At 37.4% G+C, this 17,257-nt stretch overlaps 1 protein-coding gene across 1 annotated transcript; it reads left to right on the top strand.

The window, feature by feature from the left end:
* The first annotated feature begins 1,940 nt into the window (after nt 1-1,940).
* On the top strand, nt 1,941-15,448 carry LOC101857493 (D-threo-3-hydroxyaspartate dehydratase). Its single transcript, XM_005102354.3, has 8 exons — nt 1,941-2,284; nt 3,974-4,111; nt 5,214-5,362; nt 5,895-6,075; nt 7,035-7,153; nt 7,507-7,696; nt 8,441-8,546; nt 11,504-15,448. The coding sequence occupies exons 1-8, from the start codon at nt 2,142-2,144 to the stop codon at nt 11,591-11,593; spliced, it is 1,116 nt and encodes a 371-aa protein (XP_005102411.1). The 5' UTR covers nt 1,941-2,141; the 3' UTR covers nt 11,594-15,448.
* Nucleotides 15,449-17,257: the final 1,809 nt, after the last annotated feature.

The raw sequence follows: 17,257 nt of genomic DNA, 5'->3' as shown, positions 1-17,257 counted from the left end.
ATATATAATGTGAATGTAAACTACACAGGTGCTTCTATACCCCCTTTGTTTGTGAACTTCGAAACCACGTCGAAGCTGGTAGACAGGATGGCTCCAGCCAGACTAAATCCTTCTGCAGACACTTAGACACTTGATGTTTAAATCTACAGTGTGTGTCCTTTGCCAACCTCAGGACCGTAGCGAAGGGGTATAATTGAAACCAGTTTTAAAAAAGCACACCCTGCTCTAGGAAAAGTAATCCAGGAGCAGTCATTGTCAGATTGTTTTAAAACATCCTAACATTTAACAATATAATAACAAAACCGTTCATTTTATGCCAGTACACAAGAATGTCTGGTAACTCCGGCCTCTCGTCCCACTCACAAATTCATATTAGATTCTCACAACTCATAAAATAGGCCTTCCAACCAAATCAGAATAAAAAAGCCAAAGTTGTGACTTACAAACTGGCACTATTACTTTCACATCCCAACATCACATCACAATAGAAACAAATGTCAACTCATTACAAAAATTACAAGTAACAATATTATGTAATACGAACACAGTGCTACCAAGCCCAAACACAGACAATAAACAATGAAATAAGAAGACCATGAAAAACTCTGAACATAAAAAAAGACGAGGGCGTGAAACGGGATGGTTAGAGAGACCACGTGTGCTCGATTTCCTGCGAGTACATGTAGGGCCTATTAGTACATAACATCAGACAAACAACACTTATAATTGTTTGGGTCTGTCAAGACTTCCAAAAGACAGTTATAGCAGCGTGAGCCTGCAGCCAGTAATCAGATGGATCATGGATAGAGAGGAAGAGGCGGGCCCAGAGAAAGATGGACTGAGAATTAGGGCTGTCTTAGACTCTGAGAAGACATATCCTATAGATCTAAATTTTAATACATGTAGAGGGTACAGAGACAAGCAGAGAAACGTTAGACAAAAAGTATATTAACAGAAGTCGATATAACGAACAAAAATTGGGTATTGTTTCTCCTCTCGACGCTGAAAGATACCAGAGGCCGGATTAAAAGTAAAAAAGAAGTAATACGTAAAGTAAAGTAAGATTAAAAAGCACGCGTTGCATACCTCGGCTCTTGCGTGCAACAGGTGGATAAGGCTGGGCCGGGCCTTATCAAGCAAGAGGGGGAAGTGGGGAGGGGGATGCTGTTCAGGTCATGTTGATTTCATCACCCGATAGTTAGTTTCCTGACCCTTTATGTTACAACCTCCTTGGTTAAACCACGTTTTTCTGGTATATTATCTATGTCGTCTTGACCTTGTTTTAGTGGTCTAGGTAGGCCTAGTTGTTTAGTGAACATTGTTAAATGTTGGTTCCGGTTATTCAATGTAATGCTTTTCAGTTTATTATTAATTTTTAAAATAAGGAGTTGGATGAACATTTTTCGCAAGGCAAGCAACCTTCTCCAACGAGCAAAAACTTGCAGTGAAAGAAAAAGTAGGTAAACCAAATCCCCATTTTGTTCACCCCCCCCCCCCCCCTTATCTCTCTTTCTCTTGAGAATAATTACATGACACCATATTCTATATTTTATTCTTTTCCATGGATCAATCTTCAAAAGCTGCCTGCAAACAGCATACCAGTGCTTTAATGATTGATTCCTATCAACAGTAGACAATGTAACACGTGTAGGCCTAAACGTTGGGTCAAAGTCAAAGTGACGTAACTTAATAACTCGTAGTAGGCCTAACGACCACTCTCGCTAGGCGCATGAATCAGTCATATTATTAAGGAGGTAGCTTGTTACCTCTTGGGCTACTCCGTGCTACGCCCCTGGCTAGGCCTAATTCAACAGACTTTTCTTATCATGGGTCTTTCCTAAATTTGCATTTTGAAGGCCACCCAGCCCGGAAAATCGGGTCAGGAGGTGATGTAACGAGTGTGATCCAATTGGCCTATATGCCAATGACTGGTGCCGAGTCGAGTGCCGAGATTCCGAGATCACAACCTTGGTTGGTTGGGAAGAATTTGGCCTGTCATCAGTTGTGTTCGGCGTGTCAGACCAGTGTGTCGTGTTGCTGTAAAATAATTCAGATAACTACTCTAAAAGTTGAGATATAGATTAGATCTAGATATCTGGATCTACTTTAACAGCAGACTTGGAATATTTTCTGCATTTGACATGGCATCTGCCCTCAGCAGTCTGGAAACACCGTGTTTTGTCGTGGATTTGAAAAAGGTTGTAGAAAATGCCAGTCGTATGCGAGAAACTTGTAAGAGCTTAAATCTCCAGCTCAGACCTCACACGAAGACTCACAAAACACTGTAAGTTCCATCTATCTAGGCTACGAACGTGCCGTGGTCTGTATCTTTGCTTTAGCTTTTTATATTTGGATTTGCATCTCAGCTGCTCTTGATTAACCTCGCTGGATGTTTTGATTGAATGTTTTCTCGACTAATCCGATCTTGACCCCGCCCCCGTGTCACATTAATTTTTTCATTTTCATGTTGCCATGCAGATTTAGACTTTAAGCTTGATATATCATGAATGAAACCAAGACTTAACATTGACGTACGTGGCCTAAATAATTTATAGAATCTAGATCTTGACTTAAATTTTTAAAACTTTCTTCAAATTGCCTTTAGATCTAGATTTATTCACAGCTTTTTTGATTATTTTTAGACCAGGCGCACGTGGGTTTGTTGACATGCCAATCATGGTTGATTGCACATACTAGTATTGTACTAGAGTAGTAAATATATCGGGCCTTTTAAATTATAGCAATGGGAAGGGATGGTTAAAAAAAGAAATATATGGTAAGGAAAGAATGGATGAAATTATATTTCTGTTAAGGGATTATCTGGCTAAAATAAAATGCCAACAAATTTAAATAAAAGTGTTGGCCTATAGAATCTACATATTTTTACCAAGCTTTTTCACTTTGCGATGGTCCTTTAATTGTCTTTTATACCTTTCTTTCTTTCTCCATTATAATTGGCTCATAAAAAGGAGATTCTGAATAAGGAGTTCATATGCATGCAGGACCTAATGTTTCTAGAGATTTAAATTATAATTATATGTGGCTCCTTCAGTGGGCTAGGGGGTCAGCTAACCACACTCCTTCGCATCCTCCGCCAATGAAGTTTCTTTTTCACACAATGCATCTTTTCAAGTAGAGAGGTAACATGTAATTTCTCCAAATATTGTTTACAGAGTTCTCCTTTCTTTTAAATTGGTCTTTCGACCACAACGGCCAAAAATAGCCTGCATGATTTTTTCTTTCGAAATGACAACTCTGTTCAGAAGGATATGTTGTGTCTATGACGATTGTGAAAATAGATATCTATTGTTTAATGCCCCCATCAATGTAATTAGATCATCTTTGATCTAGAAGGCAGGCTGACAAGCTGACTTTTCTGGTCACTGCCAACCTTGGCTGAGTGGTATAAGGCCACAGCATCCAAGGGCAGTTCTAAGGAAAAGTGTAATAAAATAAAAAAATTTCTCTTGGAAAATGAATCATGTCTTCTGAATTCGACAGCGAAGATTGTAACCTCATTACTCAACAGACGCTGGATTTAAAAATTGTAAAATGGAGTCTGAATAATGGCATTTGTTTATATATAAACACAATGAGTAGGTCTGTAGGCTTGGATAGTGAATTGAAAAACTCGTATCACTTCAATTTTTGTAACGCACTTCACTAGTTTTAAGTTAACAGTACTCAGTGATAATGAATAATGTGATGCAAAATTTATATAATATAAAAACATAATTTAACAAAGGTATAATTATGAAAGGTACACACAGACATTGTCAGGATATGAGTAGCATAATACTCTTCAATGTCTTCAATGTTTTTTTTCCTCCTATTTGAATGTAAGTAGATATTCGTCATACTATCAGAGATACGTATATATTATGTCCTTTATTTATGTGAGATAAATCAATATTCAGCTCTCGTTATTTCATTTACAATACATGTATACATGTGCTTTACTTATTATTCACAGGGAGGTTGCTGAGATACAAACTAATGGCTCAAAAAGGTGCATTGCAGTGTCTACTTTGGCAGAGGCGGAATATTTTGCTGACAATGGTTTTGATGACATTCTGCTGGCTTACCCTATCACAGAGAATAAAATTAAAAGGTCTTTATCAATGACATTCGGGACCTGAACATTTGTTTGCTATGTGTGTGTGTTTTGCTATGTACTGCAACAGTAACTCTTGATGTAAAGACATATTCTCACACCTTTTAGAGGGAAGACAAAATAGGTCTATGTAGAACCCATGGTTATTTATTCATCTCATATATTGTGTTTCTTGCTCCGTCAGTTTGGAACTCTCTTCCCCAACCCTTGAGACATACAACATCTGAGTCTAAATTTAAAAAATCTTTAAAGACACATTTAATGACATCCTTTTTAAGTCAGTAGATTCATGTTCAGTACAATGTTATGTAAATGTCTATGTATCCATTTATGTATTTTGTGAATTGCAGTGTATATATTATTTTATGCTCATTTCGTGACGATGTGTAATCGTGTGCATGTGAAAAGTAAGTAGATGTGTGTGTGTGTGTGTGTGTACGTGTGTGTGTGTGTTTGGCATACATGTTTGTGCACATATGTGCGTGTTATGTGTTCATGAGTGTGTATGTGTGTGTTTGTGTGTGTGTATGTGTATATGTGTGTGTTTGTGTGTATATGAGTGTGTGGATTTGTGTGTGTGTGTGTGTATGTGTGTGTGTGTGTGTGTGTGTGTGTGTGTGTGTGTGTGTGTGTGTGTGCATGAATATTGTTCTTACATGCATTTATGAGTAAAGCGCCTAGAGCTGTGTTTACACGGGAGTGGGCGCTATAGAAATGATCTGCATTATTATTATTATTATTACACTGCCATATATCAGCAGGCTACTTTAGAAGACTGGGTATTGATACATTTTGTACTCAAATAAGCATCATGAGTGTGTGACTGCACATATGTATGGGAATGGTCATTTGCAAAAATGTTGTTCATACAGAAGGCAATACTATGTAGTTGGTTTGCCTTTTAAAAAAAGTGGAGTTTAATTGTAGATTTAAACTCCCAAGTGTTTGTTTTTCTTACAATACATTTAGATTCTGTTACTGACATTTCACTTCTTATTCTAAAACTTTGTGTGCATTATTCAGGTTAATCTTAATCTAATCTTCTGTTCACATGAGTCACGCCGATTTGTAAGAATAATGGTTTCAATTTATCTTTCAGATGCTTGGCTTTAATGGAAAAGTTACAACTTTTTCATGTTATGGTCAGCAATAATGCTGGCTTGGACACACTGGAGAAAGAAGTAATGAGGTTGCCGTCTGGCAAGAAATGGTCGATAATGCTGGAAATTGACGCAGGTTATGGCAGAAGTAAGTAGTTTGCATGTTTGTTATCTCTACTGATTCTTAACACTCTGCTAGGCTTAGGTGCACTGAGGTAAAGGTTTCCAATAATGTTAAACTGGATCTCATGACCATCAAAGATTTATTTATAGTGGCACAAGCCATCCATGTCCAGGTGTTGCTTTAGTCTACTGGATCTCATTTGGAATCAAACAATGAGATTTTGTTTGTCAATCAAACTTGTGTTGAACTGCTTCGTTCACTGGAGGCTGAAGTTATGTAGTTAACGGAATTTTTCATTCGGTTTAAGGTCAAATTAACATGGGGAGGAGTGGAGGAATTCAGGAGAGAGATGTATGGGATGGGGGTGGTAAGGGACAAGGGGAAACCAAAACATACAGTAAGGCAGTGTCAACATTTACATGCTTTCATTGATTTGAAATTAAAGGAAACAAATAGATCTACTTATGAACAGCTTAATGGTTGTACATGATCATATATTTGTTTTTGTGCATGCTATATGATTTATAATATCTCATTTTTAAAATCTTTATTTCAGCGGGCTTCAACTGGGATTCCAAAGAAATTGAAGATGCTGCTGTAAGAATTAAGAAGTCTGAGAAAATGCATCTAGAGTCTTTATACATTCATTGTGGGAACTCGTATAGCATCTTCAATAACTCCGAGAAACATGCAGCCCAAAAAGATGTTATATCAAGATCTCGCAGTGCTCAGAGCAGGTATTAATGGGCTTTCTCTTATGATTATATTGTTTCTGTCATAGTGTTCATACTGATTGTTCAGCCCTACCTTTTTTTGGCACTGATTACTCATGTCTGTGCCAAGCAGCAGTAGCAGTACCAGCAGCAACACCTTCATTGTTTTTAATAGAGGATGGTTAGGGAGGTTTTATTTCTTTTCCTCTGCACAGGCATTTCTACTGTCTTTCTATCCCCCCAAATTTATACAATGTAGTATCTCTTTTGGACTGGGAATGATAAATTGACAGAGTGTAAATCAGCAGAAGTTTCACCTCTTTATGTTTTGAAAGAATAGATAATGATAGTGATTAATTGTATATATCATCATATTTAAGAGTATATCATTGGCCACCTGTTCTGATGTACGGAGCCAACATTTTGAAAAACAAATTTTTTGCAGTTTTTAAATTTATGGTATCGGTTGAATGTACATCTAATTGGGGAATATTTTGATGAAATTTGAATTCTAACTGTTGGAAAAAAAGCAAGAAAATGAAAAGATACATGATGAATGAAACACATTTTTCTTTCTCCTGGAAAATTTTGCTTTCTGAGTTTAGAACATCCGAACCTTTTGTTGATGATAAGTAAACTTGAAAAAGAAATGGAGAACTGTGACAGTGATAGGTGATTTGTTGTGAATCAGACATGGCTCTAATGATCAGTGTTTGACATGGGTACATTCTGGCTCTCTACTCAAGTTGTAATTCGGTTATAAATGCTGTTTCATGTTCTGATTTTAATTGCTCAAAATGTTGAAATATCTTTGTTGAAATTATATATTCTATATTATTATTATTCTATCAGCATGTTTTAAAATAGCATTATGCCTTTACTTTTTTCTTTTGAAGATCTGTTTCACTATTTCAAAATTTATGCACTAGAAAAGTTGTTCTTTCTCTTGGACATCTAATTTGCCCTTTTTATTGACTTGACAGGCTGAAAGCTCTGAACATAGAATGTCAAGTGGGCACAGGCTCTACACCAACATGCAGTTTACCTTTGGCTGAAAATGCTTTCTTTGCTGAATTCCATCCTGGGAACTACATATTTTATGGTAGGTCTTCTTGCAACACTAGAAAATGACCTGTCTTATAATTAAATAATAATAGAGGTGGTATAAAGTTTTACAGTAAAAATGCTTGTGAATTCATATTTTGTATTTTGAATTAACCACTGCATCTTTGGCCTTTCATTGCTACTCAAGTTAAATGACAAGTGACAAGTAGGGGGCCTTTCTATATTTTGAGATTTATTATTGACACTGGTATTGTTCGCACTGTCTGTTTGTAGATTATCATACTATGCATGATCAGCTGAACAGAAGAAAAAGTGTGCCTATCCCATGCATGAAAACAATTTTGATTGGAACTTACAAAACAAAATGTGAAACAAATTCTTTCATTTCAGATTATGAGCAGTACCTGCTTGGTTCTTGTAAGCAAAGCAGCATTGCATGCCGTGTGATGACGCGTGTGATTGATCACAAGCCAGACCTAAACATGATCTTAGTGGACTGTGGCTTCACAGCCCTCAGCCATGATGGAATGAGACAGAGGCCAGAAGACTTTTGTCTGATTGAAGGTGACAGCAACTTGCGGTAAGAAGAAGCTGAAGACACTATTATTTTCATGCTTCCTCACTCCACACACAGAGATCTATGACTGTGTGAAGATACGTGTTACTTTTGATTTTTTTCTGTTTTCATTTCAAACCTTTTTTAAAATAAAGATGGTGCGAGTGTGAATGTTGACAATAAGAACATTTTGAGTTGTTCCAGTTTCTTTCTTTTAGCTTGACCCTTTGCTCTGTCTAAGATTTTTATGAATGTTACTTCAGACTGAGTTGACATTTACTCATTAAGAGGTTGACTTTCCCATCTTAGTATTATTAATGGGTATAAAATTATTAAATGTTATTTTCAAAGTATATATCCTTTAATCTTCTTGTTGAGAAAAAAAAATAGACAGTGATAGAAACAAGGAGTAGTTCAGGGTACATTTTCTGTTGTGGTTTGCTCCTTTTCATTCAAACAATGGTTGGTAAGTTGGTAATGCTATTAACTTTTTGTATTTGTTCAAGTTGATTTGCTACAGTATGTTTTCCACTGCGAAAAAAAAAAAAGGTATGGAAAACAGTACCTTTGACTCTGATTTATAAGGGGAGATTGTGCGTTTTTAATCTATGATATTTCTGCCTCAATGAATTTGTCTTTTGCCAGCTGCATTTAAACTTGGAATTTTGAGGCCATGTAATGATTTGGCAGATCTATCTTGTTTGTTTTTTGCTGGTTGATGATCTGATCCTTGTGAAACTAAATTGGCAATTTATTTTCCTGACGCAGGCTTGTTGGCATGAGTCAAGAAATTGGAAAGATTGCTGCAAAGGAAGGTGAACTTGATTGTCGAAACTACCCAATTGGAACGATTCTGTTCATAATCCCATTTCATGTAAGTCATCCGGCCTTACTGTTTATGCTTTAATACATGGTGCTGTTGGTTCCCGATACTTTCTGGTGAAAGGCACAACTGCAGGCCCCATTTATAATTTCTATTGCTAGCATGTTTCATAGGTGTGAATGTGATAGGTTGCATTCTTGGCTTAACATGCATATAGGAAATGCGTTGCCAGCAGCAAAACTACTCAAAACAAGCCGACATGTCGCTGTAAAGATATGATGTGCACTGAAAAGGGTCACGACAATTTAGTTAATTAATAAGATTTTTATCATGGGCTGTCAGGACCTTTAATTGGTGTATAATGTGTTTTGTGGAGACTGACCAGGGAAAATTCTGTTGCAATAGTTTATTAACCCTCTCTGTACGCCTGGGGGTCATTTTAGAATACTTCTAGTGCGAAAATCTCCTTGAAACTTTCAGTATTTCTCAAAAAATCATTTTGACAGACTGATATATGCAAACGGTACGGATCGGATTAACAAGTAAATTTCCTCTTTGGAAAGTGGTGGCATAATAGAGTTCCCCACGTCGTATGGATACGATAGTAAACACAATGTACGGATAGGGTTAAGGTAAATGCCAGATGAAATAACACACAGTGCAGTGCAGACAAATACAAAATTTGTTCTATACCAGGTACAGTCCATGCCGGCTTTAACTCATTCGCTACATATTATTTTCGGCTTGTGGACAAATTTTTTTTCGGGAGGGCGAATGAGATGATGACTATTATAGTGGGCAGTTAAAGGGTCTTTGTGGCCACAAATTCAAATATATATATCAATGTATTATATACCAATATTTTCAGTATGGTTTGTAGAATACATCTGTAATGTTTATTTATGTATTTTTCAACTTTGGTTCCTGTAAGAGACGATTATGCAACACAATTTTGATTGGATGCGGATAAAATTTGAAAATAAAAAATTCATAATCTTTGCTGAAACTCAAAAAATATAATATATTTGTACCTTGTCAAATGATGCATCAAAATAACCAAAAATGAATATAGAACTGGAAAATATTGAAAAGTTTGCAGTTATTTACCTACATTCGATAATATTTGTACATTTTGAACATAACATCCGATATTGAAAAAACCCCAAATTTTTATAATCTTGAAAAACGATCACAAACAGAAAAAACCCACTCGTATTTTATATGGAATTATTCAGAATTGCATTTGGAATAAACCTATACATGTCTTGAGAGGTACTTTTGTGTAATTTCTTCAAAAGTAGTGATTTTAGGGAGAAAAAACATTTTTTGACAATTTAGATCTAGACCTAGATCTAGCACTCAAAGATATTGATTTCTCAATAACAATGCATTGGCAATATGAGTCCAATCGTATCAATATTATAAAAAAGAGACCTACATTTCTTTAGTGGGCAAAATAATGATAGATTTTTTTGTGTAAAATTACTAAGACTGGTGTCCGAGCTATAATTTTGGCATCGCGATAAAACAAGGTCGAATAAACTACAAATTCACGTTTCAAAACTGATTCTAAATTTCCGATTTTCAGTGGAAATGCTTGACCCGAAAGTCAACATTATATTATGAACTTTATTTTAACATGGATATGTGGATTGGAATAGAATCTAAGCTAAAATTGAAGAACGGTTCTCGAGCCGCCGGGGGCGGCTTAGCGTACTGACGGCACTTTACCCGCGCCGCCCCCCATGGCTCGGCGTAGCAAATGAGTTAAGCACGGTCATTGGGAGAAAGCTTAAGCGTGCTTAATGCCGAAGCGTGCTTGAGTCCGAAGTTGAATGATATAATCCAGAGATTTTAATGTAGAACATTTCCTGTGCTATCTCCCTTTGTAAGTATAGGCCTAAGTGTGGACTGTTATTTTCACCCGCAGTGATTGGTAGTTTTCATTTGTTTATTTGTTTATTTTGTTTTGTGGTCGAATGGGAACTGAAAACTTTATTTAGACGGCCAGTCATGATACAGCACACGAGGCCTACACACTGCCTGTGCGTGCCACTGCCCGCTGTGCCACATTCATGCCTCCGCCTTCACCCCCTCCCCCCCCCATGGTCTTCGATCCCAGCTCGCGCGTGATACCAAATCAGGATTATCAGATGGGCGAGGGCAATAAGGTGAAATCGCAGCCTTCCTCGTCCCTCCGACTGTCTTTGCATTTTTTGTTGTCTTTGAGTAGCTTTGCCCTAGGCTAGATCCTATGTCCACGCGTGCGGCTTTGTGCATCTCTCTGCCTTCCTCTCCGCCCGTGTGTGTCTCCATCACTTCCGTTTTTTGTGTTTCACTTAACCCACTCACTGCTGCTGTGTAGACTGTGTTCGAACTTCGATGGGTCATCATGAAAGTATTGATTGTCTTGTAAATGAAGCGTGCTCGAAGCCGAAGTTACCGTGCTTAAAGGCATGTAATTTATATCGCAAAAATTCGGTAAGAGTCGTTTAGCGTGCTTGAGTCCAAAACGTGCTTAAGGTCGACGTGCTTAAAACCGGCACGGACTGTAACTAAAAATCAGTTTCATATTGGAAGAAGGCAGTAATAGTGGCATCGGTAGCTTAGTGTATAGTCCACTGGACCCATAATCATGAGATGTAGGTTTGGGGATTTGAGGCTCCGCTTAGTCGGACGTAATGTCCTTGAGAAGGGTGCTTTTTACAAATTATTTTCATTTGCCTCTGTCCTATCCAAGAAGTACGTTAAATTTGGAGGTCCCGCCTCTTATATAACTTTACTGTGTTGCAAGGGGCATTAAACATAAATGTGTAGTATAATTTTGCACTTTTTGAAGACAGGAGTTTTTGTTGGTTGAGGTTAGTTTAACTTCATATATTTTCCTGATCTTTTCTTACATTTCAGTATTTACAGTACATAAATATCATTATAATGTACATTTCTTTTTCTGTGGTTAAATTTCTTTTACTTGTGACTAATTATTGCGTGTAATATTTTTTTTCCAGGGTTGTGCTACTGCTGCTCTTCATCCTACATTTTATGTTCATTCTGGGACAGAAGTCCAGACAACTTGGACACCAGTTAAAGGCTGGTAAAATAGTGGCAGGAACACTGTGCAGCGAGCATATCTTCTCTTAACTTGTTTGTGTTTATGAGAAAATGCATAATTTTTTAAAAGCAAGTGATGCCTAAGTCATGTAAATTCCATTATTCAAGAAATTCTTTAATGTTGGATTGTAAACCAAAGATAATTTTTAATTTTAAACTTTAAAAAATTAAAGTGTTAATGTTCCACACCTTATAATGCTGATAAACAGAGCTTTCGATATTCCCAATCTATTTTGCCACTGGAGGTGTATGTTTGGTTACTATAAGACTAACCATATTGCATGAATATTATTATTATGTATGTTGAAAAAGACTGATGTGAATTATTTTATAAGTATATTTCTCGTGTTTAAAAGTATTTTCTTTTCTTGTATACATATTTCTGTGATACTCTTCACGGTTTGAATTTACTTTTTGAAAAGCTGTTACAGTTTTGATAATTCTGTGGTCTACTTTTTACATTCTGTCAGGCACTGGCATTCCAGTGCCCAACTGGTCCCTGTGTTTTGAAACCATATTGCTTCTATTCAGAATAAGTTTTGAAGCTGAAGGAGAATTAGCGTTGAAAGTTGTTTTTTTTGAGTGGACTAAACTTGGCCAAGAACCAACTTTTTCATTTGTAATCTGATCAAATTAAAAAAATGTTGACCTTTATATCGGCTAAGACTAACACTTGCAAGTAGTGTCAAACGTGAGGCCTGTGGGTGGTATACAGCCCAATTATATCTGGCACACGAGTGTGAGAATTTTAGGTGGTCCATTTTGAGAATCTTATTAACAGAGAACCTTACAACAAAAATAAACAAACTTGTTGCCAAGAAAAGGTGCTAAACATCCAGCTCTGAAATATTGGCATGCCTTGATTTTTATATCAATTTTTGTTTATTTTAATAGAAATCATTGTTTAAAAAAGGATTAGTTTTCCATTCGTCATTGAAGAATGGTTAATCCAGTTCAGCCACAACCTTAAGTATTACTTGATTTTGGCCCCCCTGAGCGGTTGAAATTGATACCTGTGTTAAATACATGTTGGTGGCTATCACAAATCTTGTGCAATTCAGTATATGATCAGTGTTCTGTGGGTAATAATAATAATAATAAACGACATTTATAATATAGCACTCTACCCCGATTAAAGTGCACAGGCTCTGAGTGCCTTACAATACAATACAACAGTAACATAAAATGTTGTGTTCTGATCAAAAGCAAATCTATCCAAATATTCATCTTATTATGCGGGTACAATTTGAGCAGCCAATCAAACTCCTCACTGATGAGGATTTGCTCATTTTCCTCATGTAACGAACCTTATCTATTCCTGGAAACCATCTATGGCAACTGCATCATGAACCATCATTCGCTTAGCCCATTGTTTGGTCGGAGTGTGGAACGCCGATTGAGATACAAAAGCGTCAGTCATTTTTCCAATGCCTACTGATCAATGTTATATTACAAAGATAAGCTACCGTAGTTTTAACACATATCTACGGAAAGAATTGCACGCTGATCTGTGGAATCACACATTGCTGTATGCTAGGCGCTGCACAGCAACACAGCTTGTTTGGCAAACAATACGTCATAGTGACACAGGTGTTCAGCGTATTTTCCAGTAATTTTCCTGCATTTTTAAAGTATGGCATAAAAAAAATGAAAATGCCTTTCATTTGCAACCAAACTACATGCAGCCTACTTTTGGTTCAGGCAGTCGAAAAAGGGCAAAAAAGCAGGCATTTAAGTTTAAGGGTAGCCTATCACTTGTTACTTCCCTTTATACATTACTTACTTGCTCGATCTTGTAATAATCTGCACAAAAACCCCATGTTTGCTATTGTAACAAACACTGGGATTCAACGAAATTGAAGGTCAGGCCCGATGACTTCGTTGAATCCGAGTTCCACTTCATATGTTGTTTGTTCTTCAGAATCGGTATGCCTTGCACAATCTTTCCTGTGAGAAGTCAGGAATAGCAAGCAATGTAAACACTTGCAAACCAAAGATATTTTATATTTATATATTATATACAGGTATTTTTATTTTCTCAGGCTGCATTTACAGTACAGTGCCTTGACTGATGTGTACTGTTTATTCATGAGCCAAATAATGTACAGTCAAACCTCGTTATACCACCAGCCTGGCTTACCACCAGGTTTTGCCAGTGCATGAAAAGGAATGCCTGGATCGTATTTGCGAATTTACACCACTATTTATCATCGGGATGGAAATCGGAAATCCGTGATTTTGATTTGCGCCGTCATTTTCCGTAAGTGGGAATCAAACACATCATCCTTTCTCTGCCTGATGCTTGTCTATCTACTTTCAATGGTGAGTTATTCTATATGCACTAGTCTACAATTGAATAAGTGTATTTTTCCAAATCTGTAGGCTTATAGCCCGCGAAAAGTTAAGTAAATTTTGGACTGATCAGTCTTCATCCCTGTCATCAACTACCGGAGTTGTACAGTCATTCAACTATTGTAAATTTGTCCCCCGCTCCTATACTGCCAGCAAATCAATGTCTATAAACTGCGCTTGTCACCCAATCAGTAGCTAGCTGGTGGATAATTTTTCCCCACATACTTCTCTCTGCCAGTTTGGCCCATTTCCAGTGTATGGTCGATAATTAAACAAAAGTTGGAATAAAATTGTAAAATCGCTCGGTGAAACTTCAACGGAACTGCATTACCTCAGCCTGCCACTAAAACTAAAATATCTGGTGGTGCCAGATATCAAGCCAGATGATCAAGAGGCTGGCAGTTGCCCATGAAGCTTTTGTATTGTGAGGACTCGCGCTCAAGTCTAAGGACTGATGAGTGTCGGGTAAAGAAGATCTGTACATCTACAGGGTCCTTGAAACACATATATATATATGAAATACTAATAGTAATAGCCTAGCTTCTCATCTGGCGGGGATTTTTAGTTTGAATTTACGTAGTTAAGATCATCTGAAGCTGTACATGTAATTGGTTGCTACTCGTTTTCCCCTGCGCATGGCAATCAGGCAAGAGAGATCTAGATGAGCCAAGACTGGCTACAGCTTGCCTCTAGTCTCTATAAATACCAGTCTATCACCAGCCAAGATGGCAACTGGTGCTATTCCGTTCTATCGCCAGCGCCACTAAATTGCCAACTTTATGCTCATTCCAAGGTAGGTGGTATAGCGAGGTTTGACTGTACTTGTGATTTATAGTTCTTAAGAATCAGTGAGTGGCTATTTATCATCTTTGACAAATGACCAAAGTGTGAAGATTTCTGAGAAAGTCCATTGGATCTTGCTGGCCTTGATTTATTGAGGGTGTAGGACCAAAAAGGGAGAAAAAAATGAGACTAGAGTACACAAATGAATTTTTTGCATTTGAAAAAAATTCGTAGGCATCCTGCCAAAGATTATTCCAGCACACCTTTAAAGACTTCTAATTAGTCATAATTATGTCGTTAAGTTTGAAATTGTTACAATTTTTGAGGCTGCGCATCTTTACCTTATACTGTAGGGGCTCTGCAGCACACCTGCATAACTCCTTCCTTGTCATGCCATGAGCTGCTCTTTTCATTGTACATTTTTACAAGGTAACTGGTGAATTTGATAATATAAGTATCCTCGCAGAGCATATATACAGTATATGTTATTATTGTCAATAAACAACAAAGCCATAATAGTCACAACTCTGTTACAGACTATACTTTGAACCATTTTCAAAAATGTAAATTTAACAAATAATAATTATGTATTTTTTCACTGGAGTTTAGCGTTCAAATAAAAAGTGTCATTGCTGTAATCATAGTTTTTGTTTTTTCTTCATGTTTGTTATAGATTTAAACTGTTTCCGTGCTATGAAAATGCAGTTGAAATGTACTACAGCATAAAACAATTTTGATCAGGTCCAGATTTTGTGAGCATGTCTTTAAAATTTCTTTTTAAAAATCTTGAAATGACTAAAGTATGGAATGTAGACTGATTTGTGTTGACAAATCAATACTAACAGTGGATAGATGTAAAACAACTTAAATTTTCACCACGAGCGAAATCACACTAATCTGATAGCTGAATTTTAAAAACATTATTAAAAATTTAATTCTTGATAGGTACAGGACCAAATCAATCAACCCGTTGGTGGGTTGCATACTGTGGGGGTTTCAGAGTCCTCTTTTTCACTAGTAGGACGGACCCCCACAAGGAGAAATATCCAAGTTGGGTAGGACCTACTATTATAGCCTGAAACCACACACAAAAAATAACAGTAACAGAAGTAATATGTCTTGGACGTCACCCTTTACAGAAAAGTAATACAGGTACAGAAGTCTCTGCTTAAATGCACGCTCTGCCAAAATGTACACTTTCATCATACGACAGATTTTTTTTTCTTCTATGATTTAGACGCGCAAACACATGGTCACTTCCTCTAAACACACGCTTCCATTTATGAAACATGCCGACAGGTAAAGCGGAAAAGCTTGACTGCAGGAAAGTTGAGCATCAAATGAAACACAGGGTACGATGATAACAAACACGAAATATTTCGTGAGGCTGCTCCTCGTGCAGCACAATGAAAGTATTGAAAGTGACGGACAGCCTTTTTACACCCTAACCCTACGAACACATAAGAGTGGGCGGGTGATATGTTGGGGGGGGGGGGGGGGGGGAGAAGGAGAAGAACTGAACTGTCTTTTGATTGGTCACTCGAAATTCGACTTTGAAAGACTTTTTTTTACTGATGTTTCAGTGACTAATAATATTTGTCAAGCCTACGATGCGCAACACACATGATTGCTGTAGAACAGAAGATGGGGCTATAGACTATTATAGAATTAATGCTTTAGTCCAGTGATCAGCTGTGCTCGAAAAACTTATAATGTACTTCAATGAATCACCAGAGAAAAGTCTCTCAGAATGTCCGACATCATCCAAACATTTAGCGAATAGCAATAGACGTCAGGAAGTCGGGAGTGGCTGCTTTGAAAGCAGTATAGCCTAGCTAAACACCTTTGCGGTCATCACCAACAGTTTCGTCTTATCTGTTCCCGATGGATAAGCGAGTCCATATTTCTGCTTTTTTTTTTTTTACCACTTATTCACCACCTCTGTAGACGTAACCACGATCCGAGGAGTATGTGAGATGACACCCCCACGTAGGGAGGTAACAGTTATAATTCACTAAAATTTCAAGGAAATGAGATAATTGCGCCCCCCCCCCCCCCTCGCATGGGGTCACGTAAACACAAGCGCCGTTTCAACGCACATTTCGGATCCCCACCTAGCACCGTGCATTTAGGCGAAGACTCCTGTATCGCACTGATTTTAAAATGTAATTCAATCAACTCCTAGTTTTAGTAGAGGTTTTACGGCGCTCACAACAGCATAAGGTCATATGAGCGCCAGAGGATTAGAGGTGTTACAAGAGAGTAACAAACATAAAAAGGAAGAAGGGGAGATAAGGACGATAGATGTTTGATAGGAAAGAAGAAGCAAACCACACCGTCTGAGCACCCGCCAACCACACACCAATCAACTCTATGCTTTCACGTTCAAATCAAAGGGCAACAAAACAGCTTCATTCTCAGAGCCTTTAGCATAACCTGACGAGCTACAAGACACACAAGGCACATCTCAATATTGCATTGTACAAATGAAAAGTGAATGGACAGAAAAGTGCACA

This window comes from Aplysia californica, unplaced genomic scaffold (assembly GCF_000002075.1).
Source record: "Aplysia californica isolate F4 #8 unplaced genomic scaffold, AplCal3.0 scaffold00322, whole genome shotgun sequence".
Lineage (NCBI taxonomy): Eukaryota > Metazoa > Mollusca > Gastropoda > Aplysiida > Aplysiidae > Aplysia > Aplysia californica.
This window is presented reverse-complemented; position numbering and strand designations above follow the sequence as displayed.